Raw genomic sequence first — 18,726 nt, forward strand, 5'->3', positions numbered from 1 at the left:
CACAGGTGATTGCATATACCTGTAGAGCACAGATTGCATTGCCTACTCTATAGAAAGCAGGGATTTTTTAAAAAGATACCTTTTAACCATGTTTTTGAAAACTTAAGAGTTTTGTGAAAGTGTCTTCGGAAGCTTGACAAGAGTGGGGTGGAGGTTGAACAGTGGGCCTTTGGGCCTCATCCCTATTTCAACTAAAAATAAATGGACCTGCTCTCATTTGTCTTAGATATTGGAGGATTACATTCTATGATATTATTACTTTGAAAATCTGGTTCTGCTGTTAACAAAGTTTGAAAACCACTGTACTTAAGGGTTAGGGTATGAATTTGGTCAACATCTATAGACTAGAGCCAAGATCCTTCATAACAGGTCAGGGGCATACAGACGGAGAGTGGGAATACATAAGGGACCATCAACATCACAGATATTTGAAGTCCAGAATGATCACAAATTGTTAATCCTGAGAATGACTGAAGGGGAGGATGTGAGGAAGCAAGCGGGCACTTAAGTTGCTGTCTGCTAAAATAAGATACTATGGTTACTGAATCGGAACTGCTCTGGGGAAAGCAGGGCTAACCTGTGAAAGCTTACAGACCTCCCTTCAGGCACATTAAAGCTAGCATTGTGTAAGTGGCCTCCAGAGATGAAATATTTTGATGTTCAGTGCTTCACTTTCCTCAGAACTGCTTTGCTACAGAATACTCTGATCCTGCCCTGCTGTGACTGCCGCTCATTGGAGTGTGAACTTGGACAGTATCCCGAAACTAAATGAACATGAAGGTGTGTTGTAATGTCTGACATGAAAATGGCCTTAGGCCAAGGTCTCTCTTTTCTTTTTAAAATTCTGTATGGCTCATAGCCTGTGGAGAAATGGGAGTGCTCTCAATTAACGGCTTCTTTCGAATCTGTTCAGTGACTTAAACTCGGATTCATGCATCAGATCTTTGTCAGGCCAAAAGAACATTGCCTCTAAGTGCCAAATATGTTAGTTACTCACATGAGCTAAGTAATCAACTAAGAATCCCTGGTACATTTCTTTGGTTGAGCTGCAAACCCGAGGCCCAGAGATCATCCATCTCTAGCTCAGACATGGCCAAGAGGCATTCAATACCTGCTCCAAAGTTTCAGAAGTAACTTAAGTTACAGATTAAAAGCTGCTCATGAGTCTTCTTGATATATGTCAGCAATTCAGTTAATTCATTGAAGCAAAAAATGGATTGTGAATGTTTACTTTCATTAAATCTGTGCTCAGTGATTTTACAGCAAGGAACATATATAAGAAGTATTACACACAAAATGAGATTAATTCAGTTAACACTGACAGGTATATACTAAGGTACAAAAACAAGTGGTTGACTTCGAAATTTAACTTTTATTTAGAAATGTTCTCCTATAAACAAAGATGCCATTCCACACCCTTTAAAGTATTATAACTGATAATTTCCAGAAAAACCATTTACATAATCTTTCTGCATAAAGCTGTATTACGGGATGAGCAAATATGGGATGGTCTAAGACATAAAAACAAAACAAAAAACAACTTATCCAGCATGAATGCTCTACTGACAGACAGAATGAAGAATTAAGAATCACACTGCTTCTTGTGCTACTCAAAGAGATGGAAATGTGATAATTTGGGGAGGGGTAAATGCTTCACAATAAAGTCTTCTTATGTAGTATAGTTTAATTGTCATTGTTTAGGATTGCTCTTGCAGGCTAATATTTACGCTGATTAAAAAAAATAAGTCATCATTGTAAAAAGGGCATGGACTTTTCTACACAGGTTTTTCTACCAACAAAAATATGTAGATACTAATCTGGTCTCATCATTCAGGCCAATTAATAAAATAACAAATGCATGAAAAGAACTTAAAACAAAAACACAATCATCATGTGACTATCTGACTTACAAAATTAGAATTCTCCCTGAAATCAGAGAGTACTGCTTCTCAATAGTTACTATAAATTTTTCATAGCTGAGACAATATATAGACAAAATATTTAATCAAACAGTTCAAAATAAAATTATCCAAATTACCTAGTTATCATTTTATATGTCGTAATTACTTTTAAAAAATCCTTTAAATTTTATCTAGGAAGATAATCACTCTCATATCATAGCTAAGTCACAAGGAACTTCAAAACTTTGAAAAAAAAACTCATCCCTGAGAAGTGAGAGAGAAAAATCTCTAAAAACACAGAAATGACAGTCCTGTACCCTTTTAACAATTATTAGCATAGCATAAACTTTTATTAACAGTCAGCAATCAAATGTATTCCAGTCCTGGATAGTTACTGCCTCTGATGATCTGATCTTTTTCTAATGAAACTATAAGTGCAACATTTAAAAAAATCAGATAAATAGGGATTCTGGTTTTATTGTCAGGATTACATTTTTGTCAAGTCCAAGGACAGCCAGCTAAGATACGTATACTCCAATAAAGACTGAAGTAATAACTTCTGCTGGCAGCTCTTCTTCTGAATCTCCATTTCCCCCATTGATCTTCATCCAAATAATAAAAGCAATACAATTGCAATTGAGTTTACTATTATCAATGGCACTGCAAAGAAACAAAACAGTTTGTTACTATACAGGAAATATCAGGAAAAAACTAAGTCATAGTTACTAGCATCCAGGAAGGATAAAAATACTAACAATATGTCATCATAATCATGTTGCAAATACTTGTAACAGAGAAACATTCAAACATGCACTGGATCATAAAATCCAAAACTTACTTGAAAGAGGCTTGTGTGACTGGGGATAAGGTTCACACTGGTAGAACTAGATCAATACAAAAACATCTGTGGATAGTGCTGGTGCAGCTCTGGGAACAGAGAAGCACACTGGACCCAGGCAGAAGTAGACTTACATTCTACTGCCAGTGACATCTGACGTTAGAAATACAGTGCAAAGAAGATTCCATAGCTTCATCACTAAATTAAGAATGAACTTATTTATCATTCTATCCAAAGTTGTGAGCTGTGATTAAGGCAGCTATATAAAGAAAGAGGGAGACAGAGAGACGAGAGAGAGATCCTAATTTTCACGGTTTTAAATAAAAGGTTTTAAATTCTTCTTTCTTGAGTTGCTCTAAAATATTTTATAATAGAATAACAGATAGGGGACCTTTATTTTTCTCTTGAAAGCCTTACAATACTCTAGATGACTTTACTACTTGGAAGCAACCGAGTTTTCAAAAGGCAAGAACATCATTGTCTTTCAACTCTGAGAGGTAACATACAAACGGATTATATCACTGATCATTCCATTTGCATCAACTAGCTTAAACAAAAATAAGAGGCAAACTATGAAAGCAGTAAAGCCAGGTTAAAGAGAAAAAAATTCCCACTGCGAAAATGGTACGTGATAGTATTCACACTCGGAAACTTTGCTACTTAAATCAAACCACAAAATTAAAACTTAAGAGTGTTCCACTAGTTTTTCTTCTTACCTCTCATCACAGTTCTTACAGATCGAATAAGGTTCGTTAGCTGAGATTTAATTCCTGGCTCCTCTCCGAATCCGCCAATTCCCTGGTCTGTTCCCCAGCCAACTGCATATAAACATGATTATCTGTGTTAAAATTTATGATGCACTCCCCTCGCTCCCTCATTAGTCATCTTCTAAAGATTATTTTGAGCCTTTGTTAAAAACATAAAATAAAAAGTCATGACTTAAAAACTTTAGAGTATAATTTTTACTTTTGATAAGCAGCAAAGACTCATTTCATTTCCACCTTGATTTTATAAAATCAACTACAGTCTAATAAATTATTCCATGGCATTTAATTCAGTAAAGATGACCGTTGTGACTCCCTAATCGGTTTTTTTCTCTGTTTTTAAATGAACACACAAAACATTTTCAGGTCAGAACTGAAAACCAAAGCATATCGTCAAGTGGAATAATTAATTAGCTCAATTCAGAATTTATAAAACCCAACATAATTATCGGTATAAAAATGTTGTAGCTGAGATTCATCACCTACATTTCTTGGGGGAAATTTTAACGTAAACCTGGTCACAGCTTGGTCAAGGCTTGTGAGATGCCTTCACAGCATGCTCTATCCCGCCAGCAGGGGCACATTGTTCTTTAACTTGATCATTCCTCCTCAATTCTCAATTTTCAGGAGAGGAATTTAGCCCACTACCCCACTTATTTTCTGTAATTGAGTCTTTTACTTTCTTCTGTATCATTTTCCTGATATTATAAATCATTATTTCTTAACCTTTATCTGCTATTTCTTTTGTTATTGCCTTACACATTCTTCTAGACTTACATGTCCTCCTTTTTGCAACGTGTCCTTCTCCTGTCCTCACTTCAGGTCCATTTTTCATCTCATATGACTATGTATTTTTTTTTTTATCTCATATGACTAGAGGGCTTAATTAATTCCTGACATGCTAACCCTTAAACTTGAAGATAGAGACCAAGTCTTTATTTTATAAATGAAAGAACCAAGTATTAGGAAACAAGACTTCACTTTGCTCAATCAACTTTGATTTGGTTGAATTAAAGGTTAAATAATGGTTGCTTGCTTTGTCACATCAACACTGAGAGATGTTGTGATATTAAACTAATTTAAAATTCAAGTTCACGGGGCCGGCCCAGTGATGCAAGCGGTTAAGTGCGCAGGCTCCGCTGTCGTGGCCCGGGGTTTGCAGGTTTGGATCCGGGCGCGCACCGACGCACTGCTTGTCAAGCCATGCTGTGGCAGCATCCCATATAAAGTGGAGGAAGATGGGCACGAATGTTAGCCCAGGGCCCTCTTCCTCAGTAAAAAGAGGAGGATTGGAAGATGTTACCTCAGGGCTGATCTTCCTCACAAAAAAAAAAAAAAAAATTGAAGTTCACAACAGAGCTGATGTATTTTGACTCCCACTCACCCTTCAAGGCTTAGCTCACATTGGACTTACAGCCTTCCCAGTCCACAGGGGTGTCACTCTTTTTTGAGCTCCCGTAGTACAATCACCATCACAGTGATTACTATCACAGCTGCTACTATTTCTTTCGAGACTCTTTCAATACATGCCTCTGCAATCTTGCTGTCTCAACGCGAGTTTTCTCCCTTAAAGGGTCAGATCTTTCTACCTCACAATGTGTCATAATTCCCACTGTCTATTAAATGAAGTTAAAAACTCCTTAAATTGGGGCCGGCCCGGTGGCGCAAGCGGTTGGGTGCGCGCGCTCCGCTGCGGCGGCCCGGGGTTCGCTGGTTCGGATCCCGGGCGCGCACCGAAGTACTGCTTGGTGGGCCATGCTGTGGCGGCGTCCCATATAAAGTGGAGGAAGATAGGCACCGATGTTAGCCCAGGGCCGTCTTCCTCAGCAAAAAAAGAGGAGGATTGGCGGATGTTAGCTCAGGGCTGATCTCCTCACAGAAAAAAAAAAAAAAAACTCCTTAAATTGACATTCTAGCCTTATATCCTACCACAACCTTCCAAGTATTCCTATTCACACTGAATTACCCACTAATTTCTGTACATGTCAAAGGCACCTTATGAATCTAGGTCTCGTTGATTTCAATGTCAAGGTCTTTCCTAATTCCCTCCCATGTCATAATAAACCTTCTTTCTCTTTGCTCCCCAAATAGTTGCTACTGATTGTAGCAACTTTGTTCTCTTTCTTGGTTAGTTGTTTTCAAGTGTCTTCCATTAGATTAAAAAATCCTGGAAGATAGGAGCTGAATTTAGTCTTTCTTCAACTTTCCACTCTCTTCTACCCACCACCCCACAGCAAGTACTTAGTAAATGTTTGTGGAATTAAACTGAATTATAGTAGATTGAGTAAATCTGGGATAAAGTAAGATAAGGTAAATTCTAGGATCGTAGATAAGACTTCCAAAGAACTTTATTTTTAAGACATGAAGTATAACATGAACCAATCATTCAATTGTAGCTTTTGGGGAGGGGGGAAGAAATCTTCCAATATTTCTTCCAAGCTAAAAACAATTTCAGAAGATATACTTGCATCTTGCCTCCTACTTCCAGATCTACTTCTCTCTCTGGCAAGCAAATATACTTATGCTGCTTCTCCAACATTTGCTTTTACTATATTACAAGTTTTATATAATTTCTTTCTTCCATATATTTGTCTTAGTCTTCTAGGCAGCTCGATCTGCATTCTCCACCATATGGCAGTCCTCGTTTTGTAATCTAAGTTCAAAGATGTAGTACCAGTCTTTAACTACTTATAATGTGGTAAAAACTATTTCATATTCATCTCCAGCCAGACACGAAACACAAAATCACCACCACCGTCAGCTGTGTCATTTTCCAAACTGTGTAACTGCTACAGGAAAATTTCTATGGGAAAGCAGAATGACTGGGATAATTTCCCAACTAGTTTAGTCTTACTCATATAAACCTACATAACAGCTCTGCACAGTAAGAAAGCAGGCTGGTTCTGGTTAAACATGATGGGCTAAGAGAGGAAAAAGTTTTCCTTGACCCTCTTAGAGTCCCTGGCAGGCCTGAAACTTAAACTGACACAGACAGATTAAAAGGAGAAAAGCATACAAATATTATTAAATTTCCACATGTACACGACAGCCTTCACAAGAGAATGAAGACTCAAAGAAGTGAACAGAGCAGGAAACTTTTATACCTTTTAGACAAAGAAACAAGAAATTTGTGAAGAATTAGCAAGAATAAGGCATTTGGGCTATGGGTAGTAAAAGGTGAAAAAGTAACCAAGTTTATATAGCCTTCCAGGCCCTGAATTCTGTCTCTGGTGATAAGGATGTCTCCCTTCCTCCTGGTACACACAGGAGACTTATCTCCTGCTTTCAGGAAAGGAGGGGGAGGGGGGGAGGAGGGCAGAGTGACCTCTCTGCTTCTGCTATTGTTAAACTCCTTCAGCTTAACATACTCAATATTCCAAGGTGCTATATTTTGGGGTAGTGTGTCCTGAACTTCATCAATGGATACACACTTTTAGCTTTCTCCTGAAACTCTACTAAAAATGCCAACAAAAGAATAAGTTAACAACAGAGAAGTCTCCAGGCAAGAGAAGTCGATCAAAATTTGGACAATAAAAAATAAATGGAATAGTAACTGACTTAGCAGAGAAAGCTGAAACCCAAACCTTCAGGGAACACACAATAAAAAACTAAGGTAAATCGTGGCAAAAACCCTGGAGAGGTGAGAGAAACCTCAAATAGCCAGTGTGGGCGACAGGGATGAAAAACAGGAGGATTAACTGAAAGTCTATATAAGATCAGTTAGTGCTGCTCCCTCCCCGCTTTCCCTAGACTGAACTGATGGGAAGGCTGTTCCTCTCTTACCCCATTGGAACACAGGAGGTTTACTCTCAGCAGAGATTGAAACACAGAAGCTCTGGACCTGGGGACATCCAGGGAGGGTGGACTGAATGAAAGTCTGCATACCAAAGTGTAAGATTCCTGCCCATTTCCCCTGCTTGTCTCTCATGTAAGTCTGGACATGTAACACTTATATTCTGCAGACAGGAAGTTAGAATTCTGGAAATTAGCCAGCTGCCCAGGAAGAAAGACTTAAGATATGGACATCTTGGGGGTCTCAACAAAACAGCTAACTTCTTCAATCACTTTACAGTGAGGCCCACCAGTAAACAAGCCCCAACCCCATACCCAGAGCTTCCGATGAGCCTCTCAGTGCCTTACACTTAAAAATGAACTGACAGTCAAGAAGGAACAATTCTTAACATTCGGAACTGTGTTCCCCCCAAATTCATATGTTGAAGCCCTAACTCCCAAAAAGGTTGTATCTGGAGACAGGGTCTTTAGGAGGTAATTAAGGTTAAATGGGATCATAAGGGTAGGGTCCTAATCTGATAGGACTGTGGCCTTACAAAAAGAGGAAAAGCGAGATCTCGATTCCCTCCCTCACGCCTTTTCTCTCTCCGCCCAGCCATGTGAGGACACAGGGAGAAGGCAGCCATCTGCAAGCCTGGAAGAGTCCTCACCAGAACTCAGACCATGCTGGCAGCCTGATCTCAGACTTCCAGCCTCCAGAACCGTGGGAAAATAAATTTCTCTTGTTTAAGCCACCTAGTCCATGATATTTTGTTATGGCAGTTGGAGCTGACTAATATACTGTTTTGTGTGGGAAATGTTTCTTTTGTATCACTCATAACTAGTACTAGACATAATAAATACTTGTCAAATTGATACTGGGCACCACAAACAAAAACTAGTAAGAACAATTTTGGCAGGTATTAAAATCCACAGTGATTTTTTTCTTGTACAAAAAGGAAATCAGCATCATTGTGGAGTACTAGAAGAAACAACACATTCCCTGCACTACAGTCAAAATACTGGCTGAACTATTTATATAAATATATAGCTCTCAAATCAGGAATTGCAAGAAATGATAACGGGAAACACTATTCAGTTATTTAGAAAACACTCATTGACTGATGGAATTATAAAGATAAGAGAGGATCCTTGTCATCACCAGTCTCCTTACTGGAGACAGAAAAGAAACTGCAGTGATGCTATGACCCATGAAATGGGTCAGAGATGGTTTCTGGGAGAGGCAAATGCCAGAGGTAGCCCTTGAAGGACAGGCTGAGGAGTTAGCCAGTCAAAGAAAGGAGGTAAGTCAAGGTCACTGCAGGCAGAGAAAATAGTATGAGTAAAGGCTCAGCAGTGAGGAAGAGCACCACAGGAAGAATGGCACACATGGTAAACACTGGGGAAGGTAAAAGAAGGGGAAGGTCAGGAGGGAAGGGACACATTATGGTAGGCTTGTAAGAGGAAGTTTGAATTTTATACTGAAGGCTATGGATATTGAAGAACTCAAGAATTTCAAACCACTGAGGAACATGCTCAGCTTCTGATGGAAGGTAGAACAAAGAGAGGCAGAACTGGAGGCACGGTGACCAGTGAGGTTACTATAAAATCTAGGCAAGAAGAGTTAAGAGCCTACATAAACAATATTTAATGAGTACTTAAAATATTTTAAAATTCTTTTTAAAAACATATTTAGATATTTTAAAACAATAGCTTATCCACTTAGACAAGCCAATGTGGTGTTTTCCCTTAGTTCTGGGACCATATTCAAAACACATGCTCAGACAAAACATTTCTGTGTTAGAAGAGAAAGAGGAAATGTGGAAGACAAAGTCCTGGAGGGCAAGGTATTAACATATCTGGGCATTCAAATAGTTTGTGGGAGTAATTTTCATCTAGGAGCACAAATCTCAATCACCTGCGGGAAATCTGGAAAAGACACACTGCTGAACTTCACTTCTAGGAATTTTGAATGCAGGTCTGAAGTAAAGTCTGGGCACTGTATTCTCTTTCAAGACTGTTTTGGCTATTCTGGGTCCCTTGCATTTCCTTTAGGATCGACTTAGTTTCTGCAGAAGAGCCAACTGAGATTTTGATAGGCATTGCATTAAATCTGTAAATCACTAATATTGTTAAGTATTGTCATCTTAACGATATTAAGTCTTCTGATTCATGAACGTGGGATGTCTTTATCTTTAAAAATATCATTCTTTTGTAATTTCATTCAGCAATGCCTTGTAGTTTTCATAGAATGAGACTGGCACTTCTGTCAAGTTTATTCCTAAGTATTTTATTCTTTTTGATACTGTTAATGAAATTGTTTCTTTAATTTCATTTTTGATTGTTCATGTATAGAAAAACAAGTGAGTTTTGTTACTGATCTTGTCTCTTGCAAGCTTACTGAACTCATTTATTAGTTCTAATAGTTTTTTAGTGATTCCTTAGGATTATCTATATACAAGATTATGTCATCTGCAAACAAGAGATAGTTTTACTTTTTCAACCTCACAATCTGGATGTCTTTTATTTCCTCTTTCTCACCTAATTGCCCTGGCTAGAATCTCCAGTACAATGTTAAACTAAGTGGCAAGAGAGGACATCCTTTTCTTACTCCTAATCAGAGAAAGCACTCAGTCTTTCATCATTAAATATGTTAACTGGGGGGTTTTCATAGATGTTCTTTATCAAATTGAGGAAATTCCCTCCTATTCCTAGTTTGTTGAGTGTTTTTATCATGAAAAGTTGTTGGATTTTGTCAAATGTTTTTTCTGCATCTATTGCGATGATCATGTGATTTTTATTTTATTAGTATGATGAATTACAATGATTTTCAAATGTTAAACCAACTCTGCATTCCCAGGGTAAATCCCATTTGCTTTAGCTTGCCAGTATTTTGTTAGGCTATATTCATAAGACATATTGGTCTGTAGTTTCTTTTCCTGTGATGTCTCTCTCTGGTTTGCATACCAGGTTAATACTGGCCTCATGGCATGAGTTGGAAAGTACTTCCTCCTATTTTTTGGAAGAATTTGTGAAGAACTGGTATTAAGTCTTCTTTAAATGTTTAGCAGAATCCAGCATTGAATCTTGGGCTTTTCTTTGCTAGAAGATTTTAAATTACTAACTCAATCTCTTTACATATTATAGGTCTAATCAGATTTCCTATTTCTTCTTAAGTCAGTTCAATAGTTTGTATCTTTTTAGGAATCTGTCCACTTCATTTAAGTTATCTAATTTGTTGGCATTCAACTGTTCACACTATTACCTTACAATCTTCTTCATTTCTCTAAGGTCAGTAGGGATATCCCCCTTCCGTCATTTCGGATTTTAGTAATTTGAGTCTTCTTTCCTTTTTCTTGGTCTAGCTAAAGGTTTACCAATTCTGTTGATCTTTTCAAGGAACCAGCTTTTGGTTTTGTTGATTCTTTCTATTGTTTTCCTACTTTGTATTTCATTAATTTTCACTGTAATCTTATTTCCCTCCTTTTGCTTTTTTTGGGAGGACAGGGAGAGCAGGTTATGGCTCAAATGCCAGAGATTCTCACTGTTCTTACTGAGATTTAATAGATTTTCTTGAAAAAAATATTTCTCCATTTGCTGTATGCTCTTATGACAACTCCCAGAGACTTTCTTTTTTATTTATTTATTTATTTCGTGAGGAAGATTAGCCCTGAGCTAACATCTGTCGCTAATCCTCCTCTTTTCGCTGAGTAAGATTGGCCCCAGGCTAACATCCGTGCCCATCTTCCTCTACTTTACCTGGGACACCACCACAGCATGGGTTGATAAGCGGTGCATAGGTCCGCGCCCAGGATTTGAACCTGTGGACCCTGGGCTGCCGAAGCGGAGTGCGCAAACTTAACCACTATGCCACTGGGCCAGCCCCTCCCAGAGACTTTAAATGTTTGTTTTTGAAATAATTTTCACTAGTTATAGTTGTTCCATTGGAAAGAGGATCCATGGAGGTCCTCAAGCCACCATTCTGGAAGTGCTCTCCATTAACAAGGGTATTTCAAACGATCCGAGTAAAAATGGGTGGAGGACTTGAATAGACATTTTTCCAAAGAAATAAAAATGGCCAACAAGCACATGAAAAGGTGTTCAACATCACTAATCATCAGAGAAACGCAAATCAAAACCACAATGAGATATCACCTAGCTCTTGTTAGAATGGCTATCTTCAAAAAGACAAAAGGTAATAAATGCTGGGAAGAATGTGGAGAAAAGGGAACCCTTATGTACTGTTGATGGGAATGGAAATTGCTACAGCCGCTATGGAAAACAGTATGGACGTACTCAAAAAATTAAAAATAGAACTACTATATGATCCAGCAATCTCACTTCTGGGTATTTATCCAAAAGAGATGAAATCACTCTCTCGAAGAGATATTTGCACTCCCATGTTCATTGTAGCATTATTCACAATAGTCACGGCATGGAAACAACCTAAGTGTTCAATGACAGATGAATGGATAAAGAAAATGAGGTATGTATATATATACAATGGATATTAGCCATAAAAAAGAAGGAAACCCTGCCATTTGTGACAACATGAATGGACTTTGAAGGCATTACACTAAGTGAAATAAGTCAGACAGAGAAAGACAAATACCATATTAACTCACTTATATGTGGAATCCAAAAACAGTACATTCATAGAAACAGACAGCAGTATGGTGGTTGTCAGGGGTTGAGTGGTGGGGGAAATGGGGAGATGTCAGTCAAAAGGTACAAACTTTCAGTTATAAGATGAGTAAGTTCTGGGGATCTAATTAATGTACAGCATGGTCTCTAAAATGGTACTGTATTGTATACTTGATAGTTGCTGTGAGAGTGGATCTTAAACATTCTTACCAAAACAACAACAACAAAATGATAATTATGTGTTAACCAACCTTATTGTGGTGAGCATTTCACAAGATGTATGCGTATCAAATCATCACATTGTACATATTAAACTTACACAATGTTATATGTCAATTATATCTCAATAAAGATGGGAAAAGAAAGAATGGTTTTTCTCATTTTTAAATGGTTATGTAAATATGTACTTAATAGCCTCAATTCTGCCTCTTGACCCACAAAACCTACAATACTTATAAAATGGCCCTTTCAGCTTTGTTTTAGTTTTCCCATTTAGATCTACAATGCTCTTGCAATTGACTTCTGTGTTTAGTGTGAGGTAGAGAGTCAAGATTCATTTATTTCTTTTCAGATATCCAGTTAACCCAGAATCATTTATTGAAAGGCCATCGTTTCTATCATGCTCTGCTGTGTTACCTTTATCATAAATTAAGCATCCATTTAAATACGGGTCTGTATTTGGATTCTCCACTCTGTTCCACTGTTCTATTTGTCCAATAAACTCTTAGAAAATTTCTTTTGTCTTAATCAGCCAGAATCAGCCTCTGTTGCTTGCAACCAAGAACTGACAGGAATAAATAATTTCAGGACTCAATCTTTGGACCTCTTCTCTCTCTGTGAGACAGCCTACATTCTAATGGTTTCAAATTACCAGCCAATACTGAAAATCCCCACAGGTCAATCTTTCCCAGACCTCCCTTCTGGGCACCAGACCTGTATATGCAACTGCCTACATGACATTGCCACTTGGAAGTCCCAAAGGTACCTTAAAATAGACTAATTCCTTTTTCTATTTCAGGATTCAGCTTTAAATGCTATTTCCTTAGGAACTGACACCGTCCTCATTCAACCAGGAGGTGACAGTCCCATGGTTCTTACCCAGTTCTCTTTCTTCAAAGCATTTATCCCAGACCTAACGAACTGTTTGTATGCTTATTTTTAAATATCTGTTCTACCATTATACTGTAGATATATGAGAACAGACACACTGTGTCATGTTCACTGCTACATCTTTTCCACCTCGTTCATAGTGATTGGCCCATTTGTTATAAGGAATGAAGAAAAACTTCCTGCCACCAAATCTAGGAACCTCCTGCTTCTCCAGCCAATCCTTTCTTCTTTTTCAATGAAGAAAGTATCCCACCTCCTACTAAATATCATCTCATCCATCTGCACCTCAGAACCCATCCCTTTTCACCTCAGAATCCTTGAGCTACCAATTACCTCACTTTTCTCCTGTATTTTTTACTTCTCTATCATTACTAGATCCTTTCCATTAGCAATTCTTTTACCTTTAATTATGAAAGTTTTAAAACACACCTATCACTCAGATTTAATAATTGTGAATTTTTTGCCATATGTGCGTCATCTTTTTTCTGCTTGAATACTTTAGAAGTAAATTACTGGTACTAAACGATTTCACTCCTAAATAAATATTTCAGTATGCATTTTTGAAAAATAAGGATATTTTCCCATATAACTACAATACCATTATCATACTAACAAAATTTATAGTGATTCTTTAATATCACCTAGTATCTAGTTCATATTCAAATTTCATCAATGTTCCCAAAAGGTTTTTTACAGTTGATATGTTTGAACTAGAATTTGATCAAGGTCCACACACCCCATATGAATATCTCCCTTACATCTCTCTCTCTTTTTCTGTCTTTCTTGTATTTTGTATATTTGCTGCAGTGCTCTCTCCCCACTGTTTTCATAGCGTTGACTTGTTGAAGAGACCTGGCTAGTTCTCATTGTCGCTACTGAGACATGCTCAAGCCTCTCCTATCTAAAAACAAAACCACCACCACAAAACATATCCCCGCCTCTCCTTCTAGCTACCTTTTCTTCATTTTCTCCAACTTCGTGATAACACTGGATAATTTTGCTGTCTCCATCTTATCACTTTCCACTCATTTCTCAACCCATTCCAATCTAGATTTTATCCACTGTTGTAACTGCTCTTGTAAAATCACCAATGACCTCTACTATCCTGAATCCTTCGGACACGTTTCAGTCCTTATCTTACTTGGCTTCTCAGAGTATTCCACTGTTGTACTACTTCTCCTTCTTCAAACACTTCGTGGCTTCTGTGAAACCCACGGTCTAGACTTTCCCATCTCTCTGTTTTGCTCACTCATCAATTTCTCCTGTCAGCTCTTCCATCTCTACCTAAACATTAAATACTGGAAGAAATTCTAGGACTGTCCTGGTCACCAATTCTCTTTGTACGCTGTTCTTTCCCTAAGCAATTTCATCCCTTCACACGGCTTCATTTATCATCTGTGGTTGACAAACTCAAATTTTAACCTCCACTCTGGCTCTTGCTGCTGTTCTACGGACTTAAGTCCAACTGACTATTCCACATCTCCACTTGCATATCTCACAGAAATCTCAGACTCAGCATATCCAAAACTTATTTCATTATCTCTTTACCTTCTTATCCGCCACCACCATCCCCAATTTTCCTCCAGTACTTTCTTATTTTTTTTAAAGATTTTATTTATTTATTTATTTTCTCCCCAAAGCCCCAGTAGATAGTTCTATGTCATAGGTGCACATCCTTCTAGTTGCTGTATGTGGGACGCAGCCTCAGCATGGCTGGAGAAGCGGTGCGTCGGTGAGCGCCCGGGATCCGAACCCGGGCCGCCAGCAGCGGAGCGCGCGCACTTAACTGCTAAGCCACGGGGCCGGCCCCTGCCTCCAGTACTTTCTAACCCAGTAAAGGTACTATCCTTCACTCAGTTGCTTAAGGCAGAAAACCAAGAGAGATCTCTGACTTTTTTCTCTTTCCCTCATTTCCAATCCAAACAGTAAATTCTGCCTTTTCTACCCTTAAAATATCTTCTGATTTGTATTAGTTTCCTAAGGCTACCGTAAAAAAGCGCCACAAATTGGGCGGCTTAACACAACAGAAATTTATTTTCTCACAGTTCTGAAGGCCAGAAGTCCAAAATCAAGGTGCTGGCAGGGTTGGTTCCTTTTGGGGGTTCTGAGGGATAATCTCGTCTATGCCTCTCTCCTAGCCTCTGGTAGTTACTGGCAATCCTTGGCATTCTTTGGGTTGTAGGTGCATCATCTCAATCTCTCTGCCTCTGTTGTCACTTGGGCTTCTTCCTTGTGTGTGTCTGTGTGTCTCTGTATCTCTCTCTCCTCATATGGACACCTCATTGGATCTAGGGCCCATCCTAACCCAGTGTGACCTCGTCTAAACTTGATTATACCTGCAAAGACCCTATTTCCAAATAAGGTCACATTCACAGGTACCAAACGTTAGGACTTCAATACATTTTTGGGGAGGTCAAAATTCAACCCACAATATAATCCTTTCTACTTTTCTGTATAGTATAGTGATGAAAAAGATGGACTGCTGAGTCACACTGCCTAAGCTGAATCCTAGCTCTGCCACTTTCTAGCTGTGCGATCTTAGAAAAATTACCTACTCTCTTTTGTGCTTCACGTTCCCAATCTGTAAAGTGGGGATGAAAACAGTAGCTATCTCATGGGATTGTTGCGAGGGTTACACAAGTTAATATATGTCAAGCACCTGATACAGATCCTGGGACATGGTGTTAAGTGTTAGTTATTACTGTAACGATACCCACTTGACTGCTATTATATCCAGCATCTCTACTTGCCCTATTTGGAATGGTGCTTTCCACACCCACTCTCTACCCTTCCAATCTGTCCTTCACACTATAGTCAGAAAGATCTTTGCAAACAACACAAATCTGTTCATGTCACTGCCCTGCTTAAGACCTTGTTTTCACCTGCCCCAGTTTTCACACCGCTCTTACTCCTCACCCTCCCAACTTCTCCCAGCCCTTCATCTTCACCTGGTTAATGTTTACTCACTTATCAGATTTTGGGTTAGACACACTTCCTTCAAGAAGTTTTCAGATTCACAAGTTAGTATCTACCTGTACTTCTCCTTCACAACATTCTGCATACTTGTTATTACTACTTGTTTAGTTTTTATTTAGATTAACTTCCATTAGAAGGGCAGGGTAACTGCTGTAACCTCAGCTCCTATTACACGGGCCTGGCACATAATTTGTGCTCAATAAATTTCTTCTGAAGGAATAAATGAAACGAATCAATCTTGCTCATGGGTTTGAGTCTGAGTGAGTCACACAGACATATCTGGTATACTGCAACAAATGAGCACATCATGCAGTATCTTGCCTTAATTCTGCCTCATACAGCAAGAAGTGGCCTGCCCAGGATGGCATGGAGATTGCTGATTGTGAGGTCCTGGTAGGCATAACTTGTGCCTTCATCTTTGTATTCTTAGATTTTAGCCTGGCACATGGTAGGCAGCCAATAAGCTGTGATGAATAAATTTTTCTTGAAATGTGGGTGGCTGGGTGTCGTGATAATCCCAACACTTGCGCTTTCCTCCTATCCCGAAAGCCCAGGAACCCCTACGGCCCTCCATCAGTTCATTCTTCCATTACCTATGCTCCAAAATGAGCCAGGCCCCTCCCTCTTTAACTGGAAACTCAGACCCCAGGTTTTTAACCATTAGAAGCGGTCACAGAGAAGTGCATTAAATTACTAACCTAAACTAACAGCAGGTAGGGGCGTCCCTGGCTCATCTCTGTATCCCTCGCCCATCCCGACCCCAATGTCCCGCACACAGTGGGCGTCTGCTGAACAATCTTCACCCCGCTGTTGACTTCCAACCTGGTGAGACCAAAGTGGCTCGGCTTCCCTCCCCAAGGAAGGGCCCCAGGAGCAAAGCCCTCGGCCACTCGTCCGTCCCAGCCCAGGCAGTCCCCTCACTCGGCCGGCTCGGGTCCGCGCCCCCGGGGCTCCGCCGCCGCCCCCTCAGCCCGGCCCGCGGTCCCACTCACTGTTCTTGAGGAAGCGCTCCTCGTGCAGCACGGCGATGGCATTGACACAGAGCAGGGCCGCCTGCAGCAGCGAGTACAAGGTAAACGCCATTGCAGCCCGCAGCCGCCCGGAGGCCCAACCGAGATCTCTCCCGTCGCCGGAGGAGACGTGGCGCCGACACGGTCGGCGCTCCTCTACGAGAGCCGGTGAGGCCCAAAACGCGCTCTCCGAGAAGCTCCGCCCCACGCTTACGTCAGCAAGGCGTGTCTGCTAGGGTCTGCCGCAGACCTGTGCTGTCCAATGCGGTAACGACATGTGGCTGTTGAAAACTTGAAATGTGGTTGGTCCAAACTGAGATGCTGTTAAGTGTAAAATACACACTAGATTTGAAAGATAGCACGAAACAATAACGTCAAATCTCCCAATAATTTTTAAATATTGATTACATGTTGAAATGATATTTTGAATATATTAGGTAAATAAAATAAATTACTAACATTAATTTTTACTGTTTATTTCTACTTTTTAAAAGATGTGGCTATGAGGACATTGATAATGATATGTGAGGCTTGCATTATATTTCTATTGGACAGCGCTGTGCTAGATGCTCCCAAGAGCTGTATGAGATGTTAATATTCCTATTTTACAGGTGAAGAAGCAGAGGCTTTGGCAAATAATTTTTTTTTTTTTTTAAATAAAATAACATGTCTTAAAAGTACTCAGTGAGAAACGTTCTCTCCTTGATCAAACTCTAGCCAGGCTCCTCTGAGCCCTCTTTTCAACTAGGCCTCAACCTTGGCCTATAACTACAAATACTCAACACAAATGATTCCATCCACTCCCCTATCCCCACGTTAAAAGACTTATACAAACGTTGACATAGTTTCTAACAGCTCAAGGCTGCATCCCTTGGATGTCCCCAGCCCCCCCTTAAAGTGCCTCCCTGAGAAAGCTCAAGGCTGCCAAAAGAATTCACAGCTTGTTGTAGCCAACACCTGAAAACAGGCTCTTGAACACCCTTTCTTAGAGTTCACTAAAAAGGGCATACAATTGTGGATCCTTCCTCTGTCCCTTTGAGATGTATATGTATATCCTGCAATTCAGGAGTTTCTTTCTCAAGGACCTGAGAACCATTCCTTTAAAATGTAATCATCAGGAAGGATAAGGCCTCTCTCCTGCAGTTTCTGTGGGAGGATAGAATCCTAACTTTGATAACTGCCAGCTAACAGACAGCTGGCGTAGTCAACATTTACACTGACAACCCCTTTGTAATTTTTCACTTCACTGACTCTACTGAGCCTCTGCTCACCTCCCTTTCTACTCCCTCATTCTCCCTTTAAAAATGCCCTGTCACTTCTGTACAAATTGAAGTTGAGTTCAGTTCACACTTGAACCTCTTCACCATTGCAATAGTGTATTACTGATTAAAATCTGTCTTGACTAATTGGCGTCCAGCTTTGTTTATCTTTGACAGCAGCAGGAAGAGGCTGAGTCCAATCATGTTAAATTTTAGATATTGTTTGAGGGCAAGCACTCAAACTAATCACTTCCTGAATTTCTCAGGGTCCCCTAAAACAGAAAAGGGAAAAGCAGCACATTCTGTCCCAGAAAGGACTTTGGAAGCCCATGTGTTGCTGCTGCTGGAAGAGATACTAGCCAAAAAAAAAAAAAAAAGAATAATTAGTTAAACTCTCAAGAAAAAAATTAAGCTAAAATAGGTCAGCTGGTTAGTGCCTACAGGGAAGAAGAG

At 39.5% G+C, this 18,726-nt stretch overlaps 1 protein-coding gene across 1 annotated transcript; it reads right to left on the reverse strand.

Annotated features, from left to right (window-relative positions):
- Window positions 1-1,352: 1,352 nt before the first annotated feature.
- On the reverse strand, window positions 1,353-17,162 carry IER3IP1 (immediate early response 3 interacting protein 1). Its single transcript, XM_058557065.1, has 3 exons — window positions 16,997-17,162; window positions 3,456-3,557; window positions 1,353-2,561 (listed from the first exon to the last, which is right to left on the reverse strand). The coding sequence occupies exons 1-3, from the start codon at window positions 17,085-17,087 to the stop codon at window positions 2,506-2,508; spliced, it is 249 nt and encodes an 82-aa protein (XP_058413048.1). The 5' UTR covers window positions 17,088-17,162; the 3' UTR covers window positions 1,353-2,505.
- Window positions 17,163-18,726: the final 1,564 nt, after the last annotated feature.

Source organism: Diceros bicornis, chromosome 16 (assembly GCF_020826845.1).
Source record: "Diceros bicornis minor isolate mBicDic1 chromosome 16, mDicBic1.mat.cur, whole genome shotgun sequence".
NCBI classification, from domain to species: Eukaryota; Metazoa; Chordata; class Mammalia; order Perissodactyla; family Rhinocerotidae; genus Diceros; species Diceros bicornis.